Genomic DNA, 27,513 nt, shown 5'->3' with positions numbered 1-27,513 from the left:
GTGCCTTTTTGTGCCTCGTGTCGACTCATTGTCCAGAATTTTCTTTGCTCATGAAGCAAAGGAAGCTAAACAGCGCGACTCAGTGGAGCCCTGGACTAGGGGTCCAACCCTGCTTTGAAGGTAAAGAGTCTGCAGCGATGAAGGCGAAGGCCGAACTAAATCCTTAATGGACCAAATAACGTTTTTCTCTCTCTCTCTTGCTCATGACAAGAACATATGTTCCAAATTGGTGGCAGACACGAATATACTTTGGCAGGCAAACAGCAAGACGGCCGAAGAAACGAGTTGAAGGACGAACACTTACACGTAGTGGTGGTTGTTGTCGGTGTTGTGCCTGCACCCGGCGTGGTCCACGGGACGGCTGGGGGAGTCGACTGTGGTGACATTGTTTTGACAGTTCGTGGAGATGGTGCCGTGATCGGCTGGGTATCTTCGGAACAAAGAGATAGACATGTGAATGTAAAGCCTCTCGTCATGGCAAGCGGCATAAAGATTGGTCAACATGCCAACCGGTTTTTCTGAAGACAGTGATCCTTATCGTAACGCAGGTGGTAAAAGTTCAGATGTTTTCTCACCAGCTTCAATAGTCACAGCTAGAGCAGAGACTAGAAGCCCACTAACCACCTCAGATTACTTTCTTGGTGCCCAGCCATGGTACTTTGTCCCAGAAAACACCCCAATCTTCCCACCCATTGTTAGTCTTTGTCGCCGTGGCTTTCAGAGGTGTCATACTGCCAAGTGAGGTGGCATCTGTGTATACTTTACTTTCCAGGTATTACAAGAAAGCTCCTCTTTGAAATTCAAGAATGGGTGCAAAGAGGGCTGTTAAGCGATTTTCACCTCATCGCTTATTTCTTTTCATATCCCGAATCGGCCATTTTCCACCTCTTTCCTCGATTAATCGCGCATATTGTCATTCGGAGGAGGTGCGATTTCATTTTTGTCGGTTCACTCTCTGTGTCTGGCCGTATAGTTCCGCCATGAAAGCGCGCATTTTGTGATGGAAACGGGCAGATCTCGAATGAAGACTGTTACCTGTTACAACCTGACACTGAAATGGGTCGGCTAAGCAATCCTTGTCGGTTTCGGTAGCCCCTGAAAGAAAAGAAGCGTTATTAGAATACTCCGCTCAATGCCCTTTCAGGGAATTCTCTTTCACCTAATATGCCCACCACGGTATATGTGAATGCTTTTGGTATTAAGATGCTAGTTGCGACATCTAATACCGGTGGCAGAGGCGGCGATTCGGTGGAGGTGAACGCAACAATGGCCGCGAGCTGTGCGATTAGAGTGCGAGGTACAAACTCAAGGTCGCCAAGACTAATCCAAAACATTGCATTGCAGAGTACCTCAAAGCCCAGGTGTAGCTTGGAGACGTCAAAGCTCGCGTACCATCAATTTAGAGCTGATTTAATAGGGCAATGTAAAGGCTTTTCATAGCAGGAATAAGAGAAACGTACTGTTGTCGTCCAGAGAAACTGGATGAATGCAGCGTATTCTGCACCGTTGTGGATATCATCAGGCACGGGAGATGCCTGCTAGGCGCGAGTAGTATAAGTGCCCTCGCTGTTTAATTGGTATCGCGGAATGGAAGGATCCCCCTATGAACAATCTAACGGCGCAAAATGCTATCGTGACTGCAAGCTCGCATTATCGCGCTTCCTTCGTTCATGAAATTGGTTTCAGTAATGCACCAACTAGCCTGCAAAACGTCCTTGCCTTCTTTCATGACTGGGAACATTTAATTGGATAACTTATGGTTCTGATATCAGTGCGCTACGAACTGTTACTTAATGAACTGTTAATACCGATATCCGGGTGTCCTTATCACATCCGGCCTGAACTGGACATCGAACGTTCAGAATGCAGCAAAAACAAGAAATGATCAAGATGTGTTTCCTCAAGCGTACCTTGAATAACTCGCTCCCGGTATAAAGCTTCTGGCGTACCTCTCGTTTATATGTCCGGTATTATAATATAGTAACATGGCATGCTTCCCTTATACAGGTGCCAGCGTAGCCAACCTCGAAAGTGTGCCACGAAAAGCCGCGCTATTTATCTATAAACTGTAAAGACGCAGAGATTCACCGACTGAACTTTTGCATCCCGCTGGGCTTCACCCTTTATACATCTGATCGAAACTGCACCGCTTGAAATTCCGATACATACCTCTGCACTATTCATATTAGATAGACTCCGAAGACTCCCTCAAATAAGCCACTCTCGAATCACCCGCCACTAACACCCTCTCACGCTTCAGGAATTTTTTTTTATTGTAATAACACTTTTCACTTTTCCATTTTTCCGCAAGCAGTGCGTGAATAGAATGTACTTGACGCTTGATTTGTGATGCAGCCGACAATCCTGAAGTTTTTGGAACTTGACCAGCTCAGCATATTGCCTCCAAACTGAAGAAATTGTGTTAAAACGTTGGTGGTATATACTTGGTATTATAAAACTGGCGAGATCGAATCTGTTGATCTTGTCTTTGCTTCAAGCTGGCTCATGCTTTGCATTGTACCACTGCTTACATTCTATAAATTTTATATCTAGAATTTGTGTTTGTTTTTTAAGTGCATCAAGCGCTGTTGAAACCAGGGTTGAGGTCGGAAGTGCAGAGAAATAAAAAAAAAGCACGACCGACATGCTGTTATAGTTCTTCATTCGCGCTAAGGCTAAAACGGCGTTAAAAACCTATTTTCCGCGGGAAAATTTGTTTTTCTGCTCTTCTCCATCCCAATGACCCAAAGGGTTATAAAAATTGGCAGTGATTTAGCTCGGCTATGCCAGGATATACGTAGCGAGAGGGACGTTTCCATGGCTGAGCTTGTTGTGGTCCCTGTATGTTTAGCAATGAGAGACATTGGGTATACACATCTTTAATCATTTTGCTTGACAGAGACGAAGACTGCCCGATTATCTGTGAACTAGCTTGCAGCGGTCTCAACTTTGTCGATGTAGTATTTCGACTCGGTAAAGCCTCTTTAGTATACAAGCTCTATAGTAGTTTCCCATAATGTAGTCTGGGCGTGAGGGTCCGAAGCTAAATTAAAGTCGAACTTTTTTTTCATACACTGACTAAGAGAGTCCTGTTTCCTGCTGAAATCACCTGAAGTCACACACAACTGTGAAACCGTAACGTAGGCTCGTGTATGCGTGGCAACCACATCAATCATCTGCTTGATAGATGTTCCCGGTACCGCGTAGCCTCCTTGCATGATAATGCCGCTTTCCAGAAGCCGAACACAGCAGGCTTATTCACCGCGATCGAAGGGAGATGTCTGACAGCGGTGATACCTCACGTAGACAGAGACGTCAGCGTTCTTATTTGGTTCAAGCCAACTGCCAGGCGAATACCTCATGATCGGAAGAGCTAATCTTCTCTTGTCTATACCGCCGTTTAGCAGCGGCTGGACTCTCCTCTGAATGCATGTCAAGCGTTGTGATACAGACGCCTATTACAACTCCGCCTTTTATACGCAATCCTGCGCATGCGAAGCGGGGTTTGGGGGATAGAGCGGCGTGCAGCAAGGCGGCGACGAAGAACGTGGCGCAGCCGTGGGGTGTATCTGGTTGCCATGGTATCGGCGCATGCGCACAACTGCTCATACGCGTGACGTCACGCTCGGCTTTGACTAAAACGTTGGCTTGGACGCTGGAATGGGCGCGCGGCCGAGGCGACGGCGAAGCGCACGCCGCACTTTGCTCATCTTTGGTTGCCATGGTAACGGCGCATGATCACAACTTTCCTCTCCCATGTGCCGCGAAATGCTCGACTGGTAGCCCAGTGTAGCTTTCGCTACAAAAACTCAGAAGGCACTTTTGTCTGCTTACGTGCAGGAATGCGAAAGCGTGGAACTTTTTAGAACGCCGGTATTTTTTCCACGGCGCCTGTAAGCATTGCATTTTTTCTTTAGCTCAATATTTATTTATTTTTTACCTTTTTATATATCTTTTAATTTATTTTGTTTCGTTACTTTTGTTTGGTCGTTTTTATTTTGGTTATTTTTGTTTATTACTGTTTTTACAACTTTGTATATCTTTTGTTGAGGTTTTGTCTACTTTTTAGGCTTTAGCTTTTGAATTTTTGCTGTTTGCTAATTTTTAGTTCTTGCAATTTTAATTTCTTTTCATCTCTATTTTACATTTTTATTTCTTCATTTCTTAGCTGCTTGTTGTGTTCTTAATTGATTTTTATCTTTTTATTTTTATTAATTGCTAAATACTTCCTAATTAACTAATTACTGATCGCCAGCAGCTTAGTAATTTCTAAGAGTATATGGGTTATAGCAATTATGCCATTTATGACGTCATAGTCTGACAGATATCGTGGACGGACAGACGGACAACGATGAGCCGTTAAAGGCTTTTGCCTTAAAAGTTATCTGTGAAACTAGGTTAGAGAGCGAGAAATGTGGTGCATCTGGCAACTAGACGCGGCATTCGAGCTAGTCAAAGCGCCTGCGTCTTCATTCCCACAGATATTGCCCGTTCATGAACACCCTAGTAAATAACTCGAAGATACGCATCTAAGACGACAGTACTGTTTTCGCCACTTCTGGTGGCACGATTTCGTGTCTCCTAGTATCTAATATCTCCTTCTAAGGCTACTGAGGTGCGAAACCCCTGCGCAGCTGTTGTCTTCATACACGGCTTTACGCATAAACTCCATCAGCTGGGATCAGAACGCATTTGAAGCCCGTGGTTTTAAGTTAAAGCTATCGCTAAATGCGTGTAGGGAAGCAATTCGTGGTTGTCCTTTTTCGCCACATCTTTTTTCAACGGGTCAGTGGACCCGGGCTCAAAATTGGACCGTGTGCGTTAATGCGAGTTGCACGATCGTACGCGTATTCGGCGTCGCTCCTGGACGGTAAGTATATGACCCCGTATTTGTGTTGCGTCTACTGTGACAAGGCATATATATATATATATATATATATATATATATATATATATATATATATATATATATATATATATTGTAGCGGTTGAAATGGCTTTAATGCAGGTGAAAGCTCGGTGGATGAAAGCTGGTCGCCGACGGCCCAGAGCCCAAATCAGACTGTGCGCGCCTCTCTCCTCTTCTTCCTCCAACTCCGCGGCGTAACAAATTCCCCGGGTGCAGATGATTCTCGCCCCGAGAAAGTTAGGTAGATCGGCGATGGCAGCGCTTCAAGCGAGCCACATGAACAACTTGTGTCTTGTGGGAACGGCGTTTATCCGTCGTCACTTTGGCGACGACGTAATTCACGTCAGTCAGTTGGTCCAACACGACGAAGGGGCCATCGCACTTGTACAGGAACTTCTCACACAACCCTCTTTTGCGGATTGGCGAACGGCGTTGCGAGGCCAGGGTACGTAAACGGGCTATACGACGGGCTTCTTCGACACGGCATAGTATCTGGCCAACCGACTCGTTTTCGTTGGGAAAAAACGGGAAGATCGTGTCGAGAAAAACGCGGGGAGTTCTGGCATAAAGAAAATAGAAGGGAGAATATCCGGTGACCTCATGATTGGCAGTGTTGTAAGTGTACGTCACATATGGCAGCACTGCGTCCCAGTTTCGATGATCAGACGAGACGTACATGGACAACATTGTCGTCAGAGTGCGGTTGGTGCGTTCAGTAAGACCGTTGTCTGCGGGTGGTAGGTGTGGAGTGTCGGTAGTCCGATCCACAAAGCCGAAGCATTTCTTCCACGACATCAGCAGTAAATTGCTTTGCACGATCACTTATTATAACACGGGGTGCGCCATGGCGAAGAATAACAGTGTGTAGGAGAAACGTCGAAACAGCGTCAGCCTTTGCGCTAATGAGAGCGGCGGTTTCCACGTATCTGGTGAGATAGTCTACACACACAATCACCCAGCGGCGTCCCTCAAAAGACTTTGGGAAAGGACCTAGAAGGTCAATTCCAACTTTTTCAAAAGGGGAAGTGGGTGGTTTGACGGGCTGCAAAGGACCGGCCGGCGGGATGGTTCGTGGCTTAAATCGTTGGCATTCTTCACATGTTGCAACGTACTGCTTGGTGCTCTTATAAACTTGCGGCCAATAAAAACGATGGCGAAGTCGGTGCAGAGTGCGAGAGAAATCAGTAAGTCCTTCGGAGACACTCTTGCAAAGAAGGAACGCAATGTGTGTGTGTGTGTGTGTGTGTGTGTGTGTGTGTGTGTGTGTGTGTGTGTGTGTGTGTGTGTGTGTGTGTGTGTGTGTGTGTGTGTGTGTGTGTGTGTGTGTGTGTGTGTGTGTGTGTGTGTGTGTGTGTGTGTGTGTGTGTGCGTGTGCGCGCGCGCGCGCGCGCGCGCGCCTAGGGCACGCCGTGCGCCGACCAAGTGCCCTGAGCAGAAGATGAGGCGCGAGGAGCGTGCGCGCGCAGACGAGGATAAAGATTGGGGACCGCCGGCGGTATTTGTTTATGGATACTGTCAGCCCAAGAAGGGCATTTACAGGAGTGGAGAAAAAAATACAACAAAAAAAAGGAAAGTCCCGCTCCAAGTCGACACCAAAAAGACGACAATGCAAAGCAGAGGTAGTATGTATAAAAAGTGGCACACAGTGAACAAGTGAGGAAAAAAAACGCTCATATTATACGCGTCGGAAACAGAATCTACATAGACTCAATCATGTCAGGGAAGATGAGACCCTCTAACCCAGCTGTAAATGCACTGCCAGATGAAGATATCGCAACTAAATCTGGTAGTTGATTCCATTCTCTAATCGCCCTTGGGAAAGGCTGTATTTGAAAGTATCTCTGCGTGTGATCGCGCATGCAGTCGATTTTAGCAGGTGAAGAGCCGCCGCACGCATTCCCCAACAGTTCTCCCGACTTCTGAGCGCAGCCGCCACATCATCTTGTAAGGAGCTGCGACTTCCATCCCAAATGCCCTCGGGCTCTCCTCCCGTCACCGAGATAGCCCCATGTATTGTTCGACGTGAACTCGTGGCCCTAGCACCTGTGGCACCGTTATCGACAACCCAATATACCACCTTGCCCGTAGTTTCGCTTATTCAGGCCGTCGTGTGGCAAAAACTCGCCCACCTGAACCTCCCTCTGGCGGTGTACGTCATCGGAAGCTCGACACACAGAAGCCACTTCGCGCCCGTTTCCGTCTCACATATATTACTCACCCTGGTGTTACCGCAATCGAAATTAGTGGCGCACGGCCGACGATCGCCCCATCTGCTTCCAATGCTCTCTCATCGGCCACATAGCTCGACAATGCCGCAGCCCATGGACTTCACCTCCCCCCCCCACCCCTCAATTCCTTCCCCTCCTACTACCATCCAAATTCTTCGCGCCACTTCTCGCTCCAAAGCCAGTCCAAGACGTATGTGGCCGCCATTCAACCTCCTTGGCATCCTCCCTCTTGCTTTGACCGCTAGTCCGCCGCTCTCGCTCACTGCAGACGCCTCGTTTTTCGACTGCTGCTTCCTACCGCCCCTCCAATTAGGAAAACTAAATGATGCAGCCCCAGGAGGGGTCACTGCATCAACGACTCGGACCACAAACCCTCTACTGACCAGCCGACCGAACCTACTGGACGTCACAGTCGACTGTGTTCCTATGCGTGCCCTCATTGACACCGGTGCCCATATATTCGTGATGAGTGCTGACCTCCACCCTCGCCTTCGAAAGTTCTCACGCCAGCAACGTCCTGTGTGCGCATCGCGGATGGTGTCACGCATGCAGTCGACGGACTGTGCTCCGCTCGCGTGACAACTGCCGGCCACAGAACCCTGGTTAAATTCACTGTGTACCACATGCGCCCATGTCCTCATCCTCAGATTGGACTATTTGTCAGACCATTCCGCTCTCATTGATTGCTCGCAGGGTGTCCTCGACCTCGAGCTTCTTCAACTGGATCCTGAACCCATCGACTCATCGCTCCGATTGCTCTGCCTCGAATATACCCACTTGCCCTCCCCAGCCTCACCTTTCGTTTCACTGACACCATCCCTCTCGGTTCCCCATGGCGACTATCTCGTTGCGCCCAGCCTTGACCTTGTAGCGTCCCTCGGGCCGCGCTCGACTCGCAGGCCATGGCACGCGGCGCCGGACAAGAAAGAGGAAGTTGGGCTATGCCGCCGCAGTGCGAGCAGCGCAAATAAACAGTTCGAGTGAGTGAAAAACTTTTATTGAACATTTGCGTAGTTCGGCGGCAGCAGGATCCTCGTCGTCTTCATATCAGGCGATCCCGGATCCCGTCTTCGCAAGGTCGGGCCCTCATTCCAGGGCGCCGCTGAGCCGCGCTGCCTCGTAAGCATGCTGCACCAGGGTCCTTTGGACCGTGAGCTCGCTGCTGACGAGCCGGCTGTCCCATTGCTCCGCACTTCTGTGTTTGTGTTGGTGGAATTTTATGTTTCGCTCACACTCCCATGTGATGTGGTACAGCGTTGGTACCGCCCCGCACCACGGGCATGTGGCTCTGTATTGTGTTGGAAACATCTTGTTTAGTATGTGTAAATTTGGAAAAATACCCGTCTGCAGTCTGCGCCACCCGGTAGCCTCTTCCTTTGTTAGTGCCTTGTGTGGCGGAGGATATTTATACCTTAAGCCCCTGTATAGGGCCAGGTGCTCTGCATACCCCCCGTCGCAGGCTCGGGTGCAAAAGTCGTCCGGTAATCCCGCTCGGAAACTCATCGCTCGAGCATGGCCGTCCGCTCTTTCATTTCCCTTAATACCTGCATGTCCGGGTACCCAAACCAGGCTGTGTATGTGTTTTGTGTCTGAGACACGCGCTTTTCTGAGTATGTTCATGGCTGCGGCACCTATCCTTCCCCTAGTGTAGTTCCTACATGCCTCTTTCGAGTCTGTAAGTATGTTTAGAGATTTGTTTCCCTGGGAGCCGCAAGCGACCGCTAGAGCTATGGCAACCTCCTCGGCTTCTGTTGCGTCCGCAGCCTCTGCCGCTGCAGAGGTGATCAGTTCTCCCTGGTGGTCGACTACTACAGCCGCGGCCGTGCGCTTCCTACCCATCAGGTACAGCGCCGCGTCCGTGAAGACCGTATTTTCCAGATTGGCTAAGCCTCGCTCGATATACTCGGCTCTTGCTTTCCGTCTTCCTTCGTGCAGGTTCGGATCCATGTTCCTGGGCAGGGGTGCGACCCGAATGGCTTTTCTAATTCCATCCGGGACGTCCCTGTACCTGTCAAGGCGCTCTTGTGTTTCCACCCCTATTCTTTTCAGCAGTTCTCGGCCTGTTGGCGTGCCTCGGAGTCTCGTATACTGTGCCCTGATTTGGGACTCCCTCAGCTCTTGGAAGGTGTTACTAATCCCTAGCTGGAGTAGTTTCTCGTTCGGTGTGTTCCTAGGTAGATGCAGGGTGGTCTTATATGCCTTCCTAAATATTACATCTATCTGTTCCATGTCGGCTTTGGTTGGTATCTGGTAGGGCAGTGAATAGGTGACTCGGCTGACTATCAGGCTGTTCACGACTCAGAGCGTGTCTTCCTCTTTCATGCCGTACCGCCTATGCGAGACTCTGCTGATCATTCTTCCTACCTGCTCTGCTGCTTTACTTATTAGGCTGATGGTGTGGCTGCATTTCCTGCTTCTTTGCAGTCACATACCTAGCACCCTTATCACGTCTTTCTCTGGGATCCTTTGCCCCTCCAGGTTGACTTCCAGCTCCGCTTTAGTGGGATGTCTTCCGACTCTCAGCAGCTCCGATTTCTCGGTTGAGCATCTGAGGTCTCTTTCTCTGGTGTACTTCTCCACGCACGCGGCTGCTTCCTGTAGTCTGTCCTCCTTCTCCCCCAGAGAGCCCTGGGCGACCCATACCGCGACATCGTCGGCATACATCGCGTGTTTTATCCCTGGTATCCTCTCGAGTTGCCGCGCAAGCCCGATCATCGCAACGTTGGATAATATCGGTGAGATGACCGATCCCTGGGGAGTGCCCTTGCATGGTGTGCCGAAAGGGTCGCTTCTAAGGTCTCCAAGCCCGACTGTCGCAGTTCTATCGCTTAAGAAGGCCCTGACATAATTATGGACTCTTCTTCCACAGTTGGTGTTATTTATTCCCTCCCTGATGGCGTTGTGGCTGACGTTGTCGAAGGCCCCCTTTATATCGAGGGCCATAACCACGTTTTCCCCTGCTTTTGGCATCGTGGCTAGACCCTCCTTCTTAAGCTGTATTAGGATGTCTTGGGTGGACAGGTTCGCTCTAAAACCGTACATGCTATCCGGGTATAACCTTCCTCCTTTCAGATGTGTTTGAATCCTTTAGGTGCTTATCCTCTCGTAGAGCTTACCTAGACATGATGTTAAGGAAATGGGTCTGAGGTTTTCGATCGATAGCTTTTTGCCTGGTTTTGGTATCATAACCACCATTGCGTGCTTCCACTCTGCCGGAACCGTGCCGGATTCCCAAAGCTTATTGAGGTACACCACTAGCTGGTCTATGGCGTTGTCGCTGAGATTCCTGATTAGTGAGTTGCTGATTTTGTCTGCTCCCGTTGCCGTGTTCTTTGTGGCCGCTCTTACCGCCTCGATTACCTCTTCCTTGGTGATAGGCCTGTCCATGTTTAGATTCTCTTCGCATTTATACTCTTCCTTGTAGCTTTCTATATGATCTTTCCCGTAGCATTTTATCCTAACTTCCTCTAGCAGCTGTTCCTCGGTTCCATCATATTGATGTACCAGTCTCTGTAGCGACTTGCTGCCTTCGGTTTTGCTTTGGGTTGGGTCCATGAGGGCTCGGAGAATCTGCCACGTCCTAGCCGTGCCTAGCGTGCCATTCAGCGAATTACTGAACTGCTGCCAGCCCTGCCTTGCCAGTTGTATTGCATATTGCTCCGTTTTTTCAGTTATCTCAGCGATTTTCCTTTTAAGCTTTCGGATTAGCTTCTGCCTTTTCCAGCGCTTGGTAAGCCCTCGTCTTGCCTCCCATAGCCCGATAAGCCTTTTATCTACTTCCGGTGTTTGCTCTGTTCTATCCACAGCTTTCGTGTATCCCTCCTGGATTTGCCGAAGCTTTTGACTCCACTCCTCTACGGATTCGATTTCGCCCTCTATCTGCGTGTCTTGCACCCTGAAAGCGTCCCAATCTGTGATTCGTGCCGTGCCAATCTTGCTTTTGACCCCCTCGGCCACCATGCAGGTTCTGACTATGTAGTGGTCGCTACCCAGGTTCTCAAGAAGGTTTTCCCATTCTACCTGCTTGTTGCCTCTTACGCCAAGGTGAGGTCCGGGCTCGTATCTGGGATCACGCTGTTGCCTTGTCTAACAGTTCGAACCTCAACGCTGTCGGAGCTGCTTCTTCCTCGCATTAGCTCCAACAGATTTGGTGAATGGGCTTCGAACACGCAACCCCATCTTCCTACATGGATTCCGCTGGCTCTTCCGCCCTGCCTATTGGCGGCGACACGCCACCGAACGCTGAGTCTCTCGGTGCTTCGGCGGCCGCGTACCACCCAGTCAGCCTTCCGCCATTTTGTCCAGATAGCCCCCGCGCCTGGCTCTTGCAGGTTGAGGCCCATTTCCAGCTGCGACGTATCACCAGGCAGGAAACCAAATTCCTCCACCTCATGTCGTCCTTGCCTTCTGACGTCGTTCAGGTCTTAGTGGACGTCATCAGCTCGCCGGACTCGGCTCGACCCTTCGACATGCTGAAGGCGGCTATCATTGACCGCAAGTCAGCGTCCGAGCGCAGCAAACTCCAGCAGCTCCTCAGCGCTACAAAGCTTGGTGACAGCCGCCATTCGCAGCTCCTCCGTCGCATGCGCCAGCTTCTGGAAGACTCCGCTGCTCAGCACGACCCACTTCTGTGTGAGTTGTTCCTTCAGCGTGTTCCATAACACATGCTCTCCGTCCTCGCAGCTGCGGGTGATGTTTCATTAGACAAGCTCGCTGAACTCGCTGACCATGTTGCGGACTACTCACGGCTCCCCAACGTCAGCTCTGTGACCAGTCCACCTCCAACAACTGCCGCAGACTCCCAGCTTGCCAGCATCGAATGTCGACTTGATGCTCCTGCCAGGCGGCTCAACGTCCTCGCGCCTTTGTCACGCCGTTCTTCGCCGAGATTCAGGCCACGCCGCCGCTCCCCGGACTCCCAACCATCCGACGTGCGGCCAGCCACCTCGCCCTCGGCTGCTTGCTGGTACCACCGTACTTTCGGCAGCTCTGCCCGTAAGTGCATACACCCATGCTGCTGGTCGGGAAAAGCTGCGACCGGCCACTGACAGGAACAAGTGCTGGTGGACGGGCATGCCGCCTCTTCTATGTCTCGGACAATAATGTGGCAGTCTGGGCACAGTGGTGATTCATGATGGAAGTGCACTGCGCAATCAAAGACGAGGAAACAAGGAAGACACATGGAGCACACGAGCGCTGACTTGCAACAGTTTATTTCGAAACTCGGATCAGTATTTATAGCTGAAAAATAAGGCAATTGTATCACATGCGCAGTAGGTGACCCATTCAGCATCATCATAATCAACCTTACTGCACACATTGCAGGAATTGCAGAGGGAAAGGCCTCTCCCATGTCTCCCAAATTAATCCTGTCCATTGCCAGCGGCATCCACCTTTTGCCTGCGAACTTCTTAATCTCATCCGCACACCTAACCTTCTGCCGCCCCCTGCTACGCTTACTTTGTCTTGGAATCCACTCCGCTACCCTGAAGGACCACCGGTTATCTTGCTTTCGTATTACATGCCCTGTCCAAGCCCATTTCCACCTCTTAATTTCGACTAGGCTGAATAATCCGCATTTGTTCCCTCACCTACTCTGCCCGCTCCCGGTGTCTTAACGTTACACCTATAATTTTTCTTTCCATGGCTCGCTGCGTTGTCCTTAACTTAAGCTGAACTGTTTTCGTTAGCCTCCGCGTTTCTGCCTCGTAAATAAATACCGGTAAGATGCAGCTGTTGTACACTTTTCCCTTGAGGGATATTGGTAACCTGCTATTCATTATCTAGGAGAACCTGCCATACGCTCGCCACCCCATTCTTATCCTTCTAGTTATTTCCCTCTCATGATCCGGATCAGTTATCACTACCTGCCCTAAGTAGGCCTTTACCACTTCCAGCATCTCGCTTCCAATTGTGAACTGCTGTTCCCTTGCTAGACTGTTGAACATTAGATTTTTGCATGTTAATTTTTAAACCCAGCGTTCTGCTATGCCTAACTCATTGATCATGATTTGCATTGCATATATGTTGGCGCAAATATAACAGCTCCTTACTAGTAAGAGCAATAGGTGGCTTGGCCACGCAGGACCCACCCAACCGGTCTATCATTTCGTCCCCTATTATCTCTCGAGTTAGTTGGCAACGGTCTTTGGCGATAACAGAGCAATGTTGGTAAGCAGGCTGACACACAAACTATTCATCTGAATCGCTTTCATTTTCATCTTTACCGTTTTTCTTACATTTCCTGCAGTGTGCGTCCAGAAACCCTCCTCGCCATTCAGTCACATTATTGCAATGTTCTTGGAGACGGTCATTCAAACATATACCGCTTTGTCCTACACAACTATTCTCCATTTCAAAGGGATGCTGTAGACGATCGAATGCGTACAATCTACGTACTTTGTTCGGTGCTTCTTTCTGCAGTTCTGATTCTTTGAATCACTGGCCGGGATGGTCTGCACAATTTTTGCAGCTTATCGGGGCAGAGAAAACATTTACGTTCCCCCGTTCGCCGATCTTTTTTAGGCGATGAGACAGGTCATGAATGTACGGGATCACAGCAATCCGTTTTGTTGAAGGCGCTAGTGACGTACGAGTCTTTTTTTAGCACACGCGCTCAAAAAGGGTTTCCTGGACACGGATCAAAACATGAGAAGAATACCCCGCTGCTCCGAGACGAAGGATCTGTTCACTGAAGCTAGCAGCCTTTAGCTCATGACGAGATTTACAAAGCGCATTTTCCAAGCATAACCCTACAATTCCCCTCTTCACCAGTTTCGAATTCGCGGATCCGCATGGAAGCAGTGGCGTGTTAGCGCATGGCTCGTACTTCCAGTTGAGCTGTGCGTTACGAATTAAAAGCCTGATATCCAGAAATCGAATACTGCTGTCAGAAAGCATCTCATGTGTTAATTCTAGAGGCGACAAGCCTGCACGTAACCAGGTCAGTGTGTTAGTAGCAAGTACATCAAAGGATTCCGAACTGCAGACAGAAAATAGAAAATCATCAGCATACCTGAAAATCATGGTTAAAAATTTGGTGGGCAGGTACAAACTGCTCTGTCAAGATGAGCTAAAACTAAATCACTAAAAACCGGGGCATTACAGGAGCCGATACAACTCCCTCATTGCTCCTCGTAGCAAGTTAATCCGGTACTGAGAATGAAGATTATCTGCGCGCCCCCTTCCACCGACTGGATGAATATGGGCTCGTCATTAACCCGAGCAAGTGCCTGTATGACGTAGCTACAATAGAGTTTCTTGTGCACCTTGTCACTCCACAGGGCACCCGGCTTCTCGACAGCAAATTCAAAGCCATTCAAGATTCGCTGGCCCCCACGTCACTCAAAAAGCTCAGAGAATTCTTGGGCCTACTGAACTTTCATCGCCGCTTTCTACCGAAGTGCGCCTCTTTTCTGAAGCCTCTGACCGATCTTTTGGCTACGAAAAAGATTCTTCTGCGCCTCTTGAGTGAACTGAGGACGCTGCCGCTGCATTTGCTGCTGGTAAGAAGCCGCTCGCAGACGACCCTTTCTTCATACATCCAGTTCCTGATGATCCACTGCGCCTCGTCACCGACGCCTCGAGCATTGCCGTCGGCGCAAGTCTCGAGCAGCATGTCTCTAGTACCGCAAGCTGAAGCCACCTGAGACTAAATACAGCACCTTCGGTAGAAAATTGCTTGCTGTGTACCTCGCCATCAAGCACTTTCGCCACTTTCTGGAGGGCCAGGACTTTCACATCATCACGGACCATAAGCTCTTGATGTTTGCCTTCCAAAAGAACAACAGCACCAACACTGCATGCGAGATCCGCCAACTGTGTTTTATCTCCGAGTTCACAGTGGATCTCCGTCGCATCCATGGCCCTGATAACGCTGCTGCTGATGCGCTTTCCCGTGTTAGTGTCATGGCGTCCGAATCACCAGTGGGTATGGGGGAGCTAGCGTCTGCACAGCGCAATGATCCAGCGCTCCAACGTCTTCGCTCCTCATCCACTTCCCTGTCCTTCGCCGAATGTCCACTGCTGTTTTCCTCCCAGTTCATTACGTGCGAGAGATCCACTGGCGTCTCGCGCCCCTACGTACATTTTGCTTTCCGTCGCACCATTTTTGAAAAACTGCACCGCCTGAGCCACACTGGTATTCGTGCTACGCAGAAGCTGATAACATCTCGTTTCCTTTGGCCAAGCATCCATGCCGACGTCCGCCACTGGGCACGAACCTGCCTTCACTGCCAGCGCGTCAAAGTTCACCGGCATACCGTCACGCCTGTCTCTCCTACACATTTTGTCACATTACTCCTGTCACCCCTGCAGCCCGTCAACCTCAGTCCGTGTTCGTCAGCCAGGACCTGGCCCCCTGCACCCATGTCTTCTTCCGCCGTGACCACGTCCGTCCACCCCTCACGCCGGCCTACGATGGACTGTTCCGCATCCTCCATCGTGCGCAGAAGACCTTCACGTTAGACGCCAACGGCAGTGAAGACGTCGTGGCTACCGACCGCCTCAAACCAGCCTACATTTCCACTCCTCAGCCCGTCGGCCCTACACTCGCTCTCGCTTCGACTGCGCCACCATTGTGCGCAGCTTCCTCCAAGCACATCCGCTGGACGAATCCCGTGGCTTCGCTCTACGGGGGGGGGGAGAGAGCTCGGCTCGCAGGCCCTGGCACACGGCGCCGGACAAAAAAGAGTAAGTTAGGCTAGGCCGTCGCAGCGCGAGCAGCATAAATAAACATTTCGAACCTCAACGCTGCCGGAGCTGGTTCTTCCTCGCCTTAGCTCCGACAACCGCATACTGGCTCGCACTGTTGCCCTGCCCCATACCATCGCCACCATCAAAGCCAACGGCCTGTCTCTGCCTTTCCTGAACTCAGGCTACTCCCGCGTGCTTCCGGCCGGCATATGCGTCGCTACGCTGTCCCCTCTCGCCCCGTGTCATGCGGCTGCGTTGGACGCCCCTCCTGTTCATGACCCAACAGGCTCGCTCCAGACCTTCCCTCTGTCGTCGGACGCATACACGACCACAATGCCCACCGATCTCCGCACCGGTCTCCGCCCCGACCTTTTACACTCCTTTTCCGACATTTTGACCTGAACAACACCGCAGTGGGCCAAACTCTCGCCCGCACTGGGCCAAACTCTCGCCGTGAAGCACCGCATTGACTCCGATGATGCCCCTCCTATCCCCCACCGCCGCTATCGTGTCTCCCATGCCGAGTGCACTATGCCGTAAATATATTTTTGGTACAAGGAATGTGTCATCTGCACATTCCTCGACATTTAGCCGACCCTAAGTTATGCGCCTACAAAACTGATGAAAGATTAGCAGGTGCGCACATCTAGAGTGGCCACTGATGCTGTTGCCGAAATTTTCTTGGAAGAGTTCAGGTCGGATAAAAGGCCAGGAAAAAAAATGAAAATAACACCTTTGCCGTTTTGACATATGTACAGGGGTTGCCAAATTTTCCAGACCACAGGATCTGCTTTTCATCGATATATCCTGTCAGTTAACATTCCGATAAATCTATCAAGTTTCTCAGAGGTTAGAACGATACTACTTCTACCCTGTATGGATATTCTGAGCATCGAGGGCATCGTAACTGCGTGACTATACTGCTCAAAAGCAGACCATGTGGCCTGGCAACTTTTGACCACCCCTGTACACAGCATTTCGCAAAGGCCGATAATAGGTAAAATGTTTGTTGTCATGGTGGTCCTCTCTGAATCCTTCCAGTTTAAAAGCATCGTCACAAGAGTCATACACGGGGTCGTCTGGACGAATATAGTGGCCGAGGCGTCCGGAAGGTTTCCTCTTTCGTCGCCTGACCGGTAATTAAGAAATTACAACTTTTATAAGACAAGCCCTGTGTGGAGTAAACTACACGTTGCCTGAACGAGCGGCTCCTGGAACACAGAAAAATGCCGCTCCTTACAGGCGCCAAGAAACTTCGCTAACCATTGCTTAAAGGAGAAGCTTTTCTTGCAGATACTTTTGTTTGGGCGCGGGCTAACGAGATGAAAAAAAAATCGAGAAACCATTGAAACCTTCAGAGCGATATCACGCATGAAAAGTTGGTAACGTAAGTTTCTCGTCGAAAGTGCTTAACTGCAACGAAATTGATTGTTGGGAAACAACAAAAACAAAAATAACATCAAACGATTCTACCAAGCGTGCGCATCAGTAATGGTGTTGGGGAAGTGCCTTTTTGCAAAATTAATCCGAGCTTTCTGCATTGCTGTTCAGTTTTTTCTGTGTTTTTGTTTGTATGTTTTGTTTCTGTTCCTGGCACAGCCAACATCCAAGTTTTCTCCACGAATTCTTTTTTGCTGGTGAGGTGAAATCCATGACCCGTGCCCGTGTTTTCTTTCTAGAGCAATAGAATGAAACAGAAGTTGTTGAATACCATTTACCTTTCTTCTGTGACTTCGTTAACTGTGTCCTTGTGACCCCAAGCAGCGCAGGTCTTCAGCAGTGCTATTTTAACTAGCATAATCGCAAGCAATTATCTACAATGTCTAGGACGCACTTGAGGTAGATGATACCGCAGTTATTATCGGACTTTACGCAAGAGGCCATAGGAATGCGTGCTTGCTGCCAGAAGGCAGTCATCGATCATTCCGAAGAATTAGCAGAATATTCGCTACAGATCACATGATATGGCGGCCCGATCACGCCATGCTAGAGCACCGTAGCTGTTGCATAGTCCGTCAGGTCATCGGCCGAAGGCTCCCTTAGCTTCCGAACTAAGGATCAGGGATGATCCCGTTTCGGATATTAAGCTCAAATGTCATCTTCGAAAACAATTGAACTTCGATTGAACATGCACATCGAGGGACTCCTCTCGTTTTTGAGTATGTTGAAGGAAACTTTTTTAACAAAAATAAAAAAAATTGGCTGCATGGCACCCGTCATGCGACTATACGCGATATGAACATGCAAAGCAGGCGCAGCATACGCCGTTCGTATAAGCAAAACCAGAATGCCTGCGCGCGAGGAGTGAAAGAACATTATGGAGAAGGTTTACAATGCCACATCAATACTCACGCCTCGAGGATGTTCCCGAAGAAGCTGAAAGATAAATGCAGAAGCAATGTCAGTGTTTTGTTCCATTTTTGTCTGCAGTTTATTACGCACTGACTGCTACCATTTTGAGAGCGTCAGTGTGAAGGGCGTATATGCCGCTGGTCGTTCTTTGTCCTATGCCTGGTGTGATAAGAATTTTCTAATTGTGTACAGCCAACAAGCCCAGCAACATGCTTTACGGAAGCGACACTTTTTCGAGTATGCTAAGAATTTTCTCAGCACTAAACTTCTTTTTGTGGCCGTGAAATAGCGACTCCTTTATCCAATATAGTGCACGAAGTTTCCGCAGCAACACTTGCAGCTCTCCCCTATGAGGCTGAAATGTGGACACTAACAAGAAGGCAGAAAGGGAAGTGACCCACCGAAAGAGAAATGATAGGGGTCACGCGAAGAGGGCTGAGGAGGTCAAATAACAAAGGCCCAGTTGGCTAATAAGACACAAATGGGCTAATGGTAATTTACCCCAAATCAAGAAGAGGATATGGTTAGGCGGAGAACACACACTGTGATGCTTATGTAGGCTAAAAGGTTAACTTATAGGCGCAAGTTAGTGCAGAAGCTGGCTGAGGACAAGGTTATTTTGACATCAGTGGCAAAGGCCTCTGTCTAGGATCTGACATAACTGGGCTAATGTGGATAACATAGATCATAAGGTATGAGCAAGCGTTTTTATGGCATACTGAATAAATTTACTCAATCACACAAATTCCCGGAGCGGATAACATAGTTTATAAAGTGTTTATTTATGTATTTAAAAAAATAATAAGGGCTTAACGTAGTTAAACCCAACAGACGTGCGAAAGCAGGTGTTCATTCTTGAATTGGAGGGGCATTTAAGCTCCGCCTTCAAGGTATGACGTTATAACCTTAGTGGCTTACCAGCCAAATATGCCAAATTGGTCATTCTCTACACAAACAGGCAGGACACTGAATTTTAAGGACCCAATTTTTTTCAGCACAATGGAAAGCTTGGTGTCTAAGGTGCTGTATTCCGCAACGCTGCTATTGGAAACGATGTACGAAATGTTCACCGGGAATTTTAATTCAGTGCATGTGCCTCTTATGTATGCCGATGCCGGAATCCAAGATCAGCGAGCGCGATAGCGATTGCGCGTCGGAAAAAGCACTGTACAAAAACTGATACAAATCTCACCCGCCAGCCACTGATTAGACAGCATATGAATTACCGTCCATTTCAGTTTCCATACCCCAAGGTGTAATGGCACAGGGATTTACGCCTCATCGACAAAAGATTTAGTAAACCGTGGTAGGCCCTCCATCCCATCAACTCTAAACACTGATGCGCCCTTCAGTTAGAAAAGTTAAAGGCGCATGGTCGACGATGCGAAGGAAGCGTTGCTCTTCGTCGAATGGCGCACTGCCGAGAGTGTAAACTGTAATAAAACATGACCAACACTCCTGAATGAAAAAGACGCTGTGCACTTAGAACAAATAAACAATCAGCCATAAGCAGGTGACCGAGATGTGGTCACTTGGTGGACTGCTGTGATAGTGGGAGGCTCGTCGCAAGATGGATTTTAAGTGATTTTCAATACCAAATTCAAGTTATAAATCCTCGTTTCTTTGATATTGCAGCGTCAATTGTTACAGTTTGAGGCATGATCTTTTCATTCGTGCCATAATATTATGACACGTTTTGGTCAGTCTTGGGTGCCTTTAACATTCGTAGATGGCGGCGATTCCTCATACCACTTCTAACGCAGTAGCGCAGCGGTTAAGAGATGCGGCACAGCACTGAAAGTGGCTGTTTGTATCACAGCAAGTAGAATAAACAACCCAATGAATAAGGAAAAACGCCGATAAGAAGGCTACAACATACGCTTAAACAACAACTTAGACAACATATGCTTCCAACTCTTGTACAAATTTCTTTGTTGATTGGGTGCCTACAAATGATTGTGAATGCAGGTTATCCCACTGTATCATTGCTTTCTCAAGGAAAGAATGTTTAAAAATATCAACCCTTGTTGCGTAGGTCATAATAGCGTGAGGATGATTAATGCGAGGTGATAGACATCTGGTAGATCACAGGTTCAAACCAGGATCCAGGTTTAATATATTACAAGAGAGTTGAAAGAAACTTCAGTCGGGGTACCTCTCTTCGTGTGGCCAGTGCTGGAAGCTGTGCCAGAGAAAGCACTGCAGAGCAGTTACGCATTGCCGTAGTTAGTAGGCGGATAAAATAAATCTAACTGCAATCCTGTGGACTTGTTCGAGTTTATCTGTGAGGAACTGTTGGTGAGAATTCCCGATTATAACAGTGTATTACCGCGGGTATACTCCGCATGGAAAACCCGGGTATCCCAAAGATGGTCCGACTATTGTTTTATAATCTTTCAGTTTAGCGCCTAGTTTAGCGTTCTGTAGTTTCTTGCGCCGAACCGCAAGCACGAATGATGGGCTCGCTCCAGTTCAGGTTGTTAGTAATGATGGCGTCAAGATATTGCAGTTTGGTGACGGGTTTCATTTCAGTGTTGTTAAGTGCACATCGAAAGACTAGAGGCTCTGTCATATTGGAGAGAGAGAGAGAATAAACTTTATTAATATAAAGTAATTGGAAACGGGTACGTAAAATGTTTGCCTTGGGTTTATGCCCATATCCCACTGGGTGAACACACAAAATATAAATCTTGTTCCAGGATTTGTTTCATGTGACCTGGTAATACACACTTTTCATGCGACAAAAGAACAGAGAATCATCTGCGAATAAACGCATTTGAACAAGGGGATTTATGCTATTTGCAATGTCGTTTATTTAGAGCAGGAATAAAATGGGACCTAAAACGGACCCTTGCGGGACGCCGGACGTCACATTTAAGATTGGTGAGTATTCACCGCCAATGTCAATGAACTGCCTCCTATGGCGCGAGTACGTCTGTACCCACCTGACAATCTTAGTATCGATACCGACCGTGTACGTATTTTTCGACGAGATTCATATGACATACCCTGTCAAATGTCTTTGACAAATCTAATGCAATAAGATATATTTGCTCGTTAGAGTGTATGGCTGAAGCGAAGCTCTGAATTGTTTCAAATAATTGAGCGACTGTAAGAGATGACTGCGAAAGCCGTGTTGTTTGCCGTACAGAAGATTATTGCTTTCAAGCTACTGCACTAGGTACTTGCAGATGACATGGTCCGAAATTTTACACACCATGGAACTGGTTGTTAATTTTTAATGCTTAGCCTAACAGCAAATTTAAAAACAGGCATAACTCTTGCCAGCAGTCAGTCACTCGGCACGACACCTTCATGCAATGAAAGAGAAAAAAAAATGACTAGAAATTGTGAAACCTATTCGCAGTTCCGTTTTAAAAATTCGTTAGGTACCATGTCAGGGCCTGAAGACTTCTTCGCATCTAAGTTTATAAGCAATGAAATCACCCCTTCTTGTGGTATCTCAACCCTGTTGTCATGGCGCATCGCACATCGCACTTCTGCCGAGACGCGATCAACTTTAGGAATAAACACAGAGGCGAATAGGTTATTGAATGTGTGAGCCACTATCATAGGCTTGCTACAGATATTCCCATAATTTAAACACTGGTTGCAGTTGATTTGGAACAAGACGTGCACCTCCAAGCCTTTTGAGAGGAATTCTGCAAGTAATCACTCAATGGCATAAAAAAATACTGTTCTTGCTTCATTTTTCTCATTTCGCACCTGCGCGCAACTAGTGCTGTATTTCTAGGATAGTTTTGTCATGCGCGACGCAGTCGTCCTTCAAACTGATGATATATAACTTACTATATAAAATTACGCCATCACAAATGTGCCAGCTGTGGATTATACATAGTTCATAAGGTATGACTAAGCGTGTTTGTTATATACAGAATAGAATTACTCCATCACGAATGTCCCAGGCGTGGACTGCATACTTCATAAGGTTATGAGCAAGCGTTTTTATATTATAATAAATATACTTACTACATCTCATTTGTCTCGGGTGTGGCGCTCGACCACTGCGGATTTGTCTCAAGAATTTTTGCTATTCTGTTGTACTGGGATTACCTCTCCGCAAAAAAAAAAAATTGTTGCCGAAAAAATTTCCGGATTCTTGACGATATTTCAGAGACACAGGGTACCAACTGAAGCTGGGCCTGTGTTACCGCGGCAGCGTTAAATGCCCCGTTGTCCTAAATATCCGGGGCCGGCGTTGTCGGCGTCGGCTTTTTGAGCGAGAAATCACGAGCATGACTCGGTCAGAGGGTGCCCAGAGAGGAACACAATCTTTCCGTTATTTTTATTAACTTTATCTCTGCCCCATTGAAGTTTTCGCTTCCAGGTGGCTGCTTTTGAGTGTTCATTCTAGATTGATACTTCTTTCTCTTTTAAGTTTGTAGTGTTATGAAGCGCCATTTGTTTTTCATTGTAATCCCGAAAATACAACGGACCTTCCATGTTTTGGAGATGATTTAGGTAAAAACAGTATTTGTTTGATTGTTCTTTTTTATCTGCCGACTTACATCCACCGAAATCGACTATGCTAGAATGCCTACTGCGGTCTTTTAAGTCTACAATTTTTTACTGCAAGAAATGAGTTGTTCGCTCCATGTTGACAATACGTTGTTTCTGAACATAAGCGAAGAGCGTACTCAATTCATGAATTAGTTTTTGAATTCCCCAATTTTGGGGCCATCATTTCGGTTGTTAACTTAAGTGTGAGCTCCAAGCAATTGTTTTGATAATTATGAAGTGTCTGCATTAGCCTCAAAAGATCCGCATTTGGATTCTACATCCCGGCATAAAAGCAGCATGCAGACCAACACACATCTATAGCCTTGTGTAGAAACTGGAAAATTGAAGAAATGGGGACTGATAATAAAATTTAGGTTCAATAAAGATGAAATCTATGCGTATACTGTTCCGAGATTTCTTGTGCTAAAAAAAGACATTTGTCTGTTATTGAAAGAAGAACACTCTTTAAAAATATAACCGATAGTCTTTAAAGAAAGTTGAAAGAATGCATTGTGCGATACTTTGAAATCACATGGGGTGAGATTCCCCCTTTGATATAGGATTTTCCACCAAAAAAACTGCCCCTTTTAAAGCAGTCAAACGTTTATTCTATTAAGCGAACATTTTCATCCGTGTCCCATCAACATTGGTCATAAAAGAACACGCTGGAAACCGACACATACCCAAAAATTATTAAAAAAGAATTTTGAGCGCGAATCGTTTTTGTGAAAGCAAATTTTTGATATCATGAAAGATTTACATATAACAATCAATTTATTCGCAGATCACCCGACGGCAGTCAGGTATATTATTTTCTATTAACGTTTTTGCTATTCTTAAAAGCGTTCCTCATTGGTTTTCTATGGCAGTCTTGACTGTTCGATGCGATCGATGGAAACACTTAAAAGATTTTACTACTTATCAGAAAATGGACCATTACCTTCAATATTTCCAGAGCAGCGTCTCACAATCATACAATTTTCAACATGTTTGATCGAGAATGTTGGACACGCTTCTGCTAGTAGGCGTACATGATACAAAAAGAAATCTTGTTTGGAACTCCATGAACATTTTTTATCTCCCTTAATAAACTCTGCGTGTAGGTTAGTTTAAAAATTTCAGGCGGTGCGGCGTGTAACATGCATCAGTGTCTCGAAGAAAAGAGACTTACCATAGATGCGCTCGGTCTCAAATTTATCTTTATCTGAAATGAAGCAAAATGAAGCAAACAATTCATTATATGAAGAGGCGGAAACGTCTGTCACAATGCGCATGATATCTAACCTTGGGAGGTAGCCTTACGTCTAGACCGTGTGAAAACTTCTGGATTGCAAAAAAATGACTTCTCAAAAGTAATTTCTCAGAAGATAATTTCACTTCAAGCAAATTAATTTTTTTTTCATTTAGACGTTGGGGAGGGGGGGGGGGGGGGCTGGGAAGCAGTATGTCATATTCCATTTTAAAACTTGCTGAAATCTGCTTTCCAGGCGTGCACAGACACACAAAATACAGACTATAGAATGCAGGAAAATTTTCATAGATAGGGCATCATAATCACACGTCGTATTTCCTCAGAAAGATTCGGATGGTATTAAAGAGGACCGTTGACTAATGGTTAACTGAAGTCTCATTATCATCAACATCATCATCAGCGTGAGTACACCCATTGCAGGACAAAGGCCTCTTCCATGTCTCTCCAATTAAACTGTAGCCTAGGATTACTCTAATTCAATTAAAGGATTACAATAATGAATACTTTTTAGATAACGTTTCATAAATAGGCTGCATTCACGCATAAACTGTCTCGAACTTACATGGACCTCCTTTAAAACCAACTATTCAAAGCACACGTTCGCGTTTTCAAGCGTTTTCAAGACTCGTAAGTGCACGAATGCTTCTTCCGACTCGAAACGACAAGTTAAATCATACCTTTTATATGGTGTTTAATATACATTTTTTGAGCTTTTCCTTTTCCTGGTATTTGGTTTAGTCTCAGCAGTTCATTCTTCTGTTTACAGCCGTTTGACCATTGGAGTTTTTCATTGCTCACTTGAAAGGTTTATTTTTCTTTTTTCAAAATGAGGTAAATGCACCTAGACGTAAACTGAGAAAAACGCTAATTTATTATCCGTACAAACCTAGCGCCATCCAAACTGTTAAGTGATATAAGTTACATGTTCGTTATATCAACTCTACGATTTAACTAAAACTTGATGTGAACATTGAATCATTATGAAAATGAGAATCAGAGTCCGAAATTTAGAATGTGAACTTTGCATTTTAACTCTTTTCAATTTCGTACTCTGGATTGCACCTAGTTGAACCCAAACAACTTGATTTCAACAGTTTTTTTCAACATCTGCTTGTCAACATAATCTCTGAAAGTAAATATGCTATGAATACAGCAGATATTATTTACCGAACGAATTGTGTGCAGTCAGAAGAACGGCTGTGCCTCTGTTTGCACATAATCAGAGGCTGTCCCCCACAGAGACAATAATACACAAGCAAGCAAAAACGAATAGCAGGCTCCTGCCGCAAGGATTCACGTGAAGGCCTTCTTTTCTATCTTTCGCACTTCGGCAGCTGAAAATAAACTGTCTAAACTGTATGGAATGTAGAATACACCTAACTTCAGTGTGCCATTCTAAATTTGTGAGTAGAAGCGAGCGTGTAGACGCGTACAGGGCACAAAACGACCGGACAATGGCTGGTTTTATCGTTTCCTGTCTGCCTCGGCTATTTCATTTGCAACAATGAATCGAGAACACTACTGCCAGCTAGCTCAATAAAGCCCTTTACCGTTCACGATAGCACAGGCGCGTCCTTTTTTCATCGGCTGCGGTGCTAATGACCCCATTGTTGTCATTTTCTTCTGGGTCCATATGTTCCGCCAATTTTTTTTAGGTCCTAAGCACGTAGCCAGAAAGTAGCGCTGGGAGACGAAAAAGAGAAACTGTGCTCGAAACCGTCCGACCTTTGAGGCTCAAGCTGACAACGAAGGCTGCCACGAGTGGATTTGGCTTATTTTTATCCCTACATCAGCTGTATCTGCAGAATTTGTTTCTGAGCCAGTTGGGGCATATGGTCCAAGAGAGCTACCGCCAACAAATTGACGCGATACAAAGAAGAGCACATTTACACGAGGCTGACTAACAACTGAATTTTATTCAAAGGACATATGTACGTGGATGAAAGAGAGGAGGGAAACAGAGGGGACGGTATGCGGGCAATCAGAAGTTGTCACGGCACGGGGGGAAAATAACGAACATGAAAAACTACATTCCGTGTTGCAAAGGGCCCCAACGGACGATAATACCTGAGACGTTTTCAAGAACAAAGGAATGGGTGGGTGGGAGGGGGGGGGGGGGTGTTCAAAAAAGGAAAACCACCAAGGAGAGTTAAAAACATCAAACCAGAGCATTTACCAGGTGATTGATGCGCTGAACTTGAGAATCGGCAAACTCAACCAAGGTGCCTCAGTTCTTTATCGGTGAGAGCGGCAGAGAGAGTGCTAATGGAAGCTTCACTGCGATGGGCAATTGCCACTGCTTCCAAAATTTTGTGTCTTAGCTCCTGATTGTTTTGGCTAGGAAAACTGGATCGCAAGAAGGGAATGTATCCACTCGATTCACAGGACTTGCAAAGCTGAGCGAAGTATCTGTCGGAACGTCTTTGACATGTCCTCCGTGTTCAATAGCGCGTCCATTAAAGTATCTACCGGTGTCCAAAACCCCCTCTCCTAGACGACAAAGGAAACCTATGGACACCGCCGACCTTGCACGACGTGTATGCTCTTTAATGTCTCGTGTCACACTTGGGCTCCGTACCCAATGTCTGCGAAGCTTTCCTAGGCGCGGAAAATGCACAGAACCTTCGCACCCTGCGGCAATCTTTCAAAATGTGAGCAAACCCATTTCTGAATGGGATGTCGACTTCTGGCTTTCGGACACTTCCTTCAAGGACTACCTGGACGTTCTGACCTTGCGAATGCCTCATTCCACAGCATCAACATTTCACACATAGCAGATAAAATGTTTGTAGGAAACCCAGCTTGTTTTATTTGCCCTGTCTACGTGGCGAAGGTCCAGCTCAGACGGAAGTAACGCAGTCGTCAATCCTTGTTTCACGATTTTCGAGTGGCTAGAGGCATACGGGAAGAACTGTTTCTTGGCTCGGTCCTGATACTTCTACGGGCTAAACTGAGCTCTAGACCCAGGAAGATCTAGTCATGTGGTAGTTCTGATATGAAATCAAGGTCAGGACAGCAGGCGTGGACGGTCTCTAAAACAGTGTCCTTGCAGTGACCGATATCAAGTGCGACATCTTCACCACAAAGGACAATGAAACCATCGACGTATGTGGAGACCGCATGTCGCACAGTGCATCCTGCACCTCTCTCCGAAAAGCAGCTAAAATAATTTACACATGTGCGGTGCCACCCGAGCCATGCCGCAGTCACATCGTTTTGGATGAAACTTCTTCCATCGAAACAAGTGACTCTTGCTAACACGTAGGTGCAAATGAACTCCAGGAAGGTGTCCAATATAATCCCAGCCGTGTTCTGGAACCGAATCACACCTTGTACTTAAGCCGCCGGCCTTACTTCTGGAAAAAGGCTTACTTGGGTAATAGATTCAAGTGTTTTTATCTTTTTGTAAATTCATTGTTTACATCCTGACTAGTTCTGATCGTCCGCTTCACGCAGCATTCCTTCACCTCTTTTCAATCATCCAATTATATATGTGCTTGCTTGAGCAAAATTTATTTGCTAGTCAGCCACGTGTACGTGTGTTCTCCCTGTGTGGT

At 47.1% G+C, this 27,513-nt stretch overlaps 1 protein-coding gene across 1 annotated transcript in view; it reads right to left on the bottom strand.

Moving 5' to 3' along the window:
* Positions 1-27,513, bottom strand: part of LOC144123026 (uncharacterized) — a 253,091-nt gene that overhangs the window by 151,624 nt on the left and 73,954 nt on the right. Inside the window, exons 5-8 of the mRNA XM_077655952.1 lie at positions 23,876-23,908; positions 18,184-18,207; positions 1,036-1,095; positions 305-430 (exon numbers count right to left, since the gene is read on the bottom strand). Coding sequence (XP_077512078.1) covers positions 305-430; positions 1,036-1,095; positions 18,184-18,207; positions 23,876-23,908 — 243 coding nt within the window. The remainder of the gene's footprint in view (positions 1-304; positions 431-1,035; positions 1,096-18,183; positions 18,208-23,875; positions 23,909-27,513) is intronic.

This window comes from Amblyomma americanum, chromosome 3 (assembly GCF_052857255.1).
Source record: "Amblyomma americanum isolate KBUSLIRL-KWMA chromosome 3, ASM5285725v1, whole genome shotgun sequence".
Classification (NCBI taxonomy): Eukaryota; Metazoa; Arthropoda; class Arachnida; order Ixodida; family Ixodidae; genus Amblyomma; species Amblyomma americanum.
This window is presented reverse-complemented; position numbering and strand designations above follow the sequence as displayed.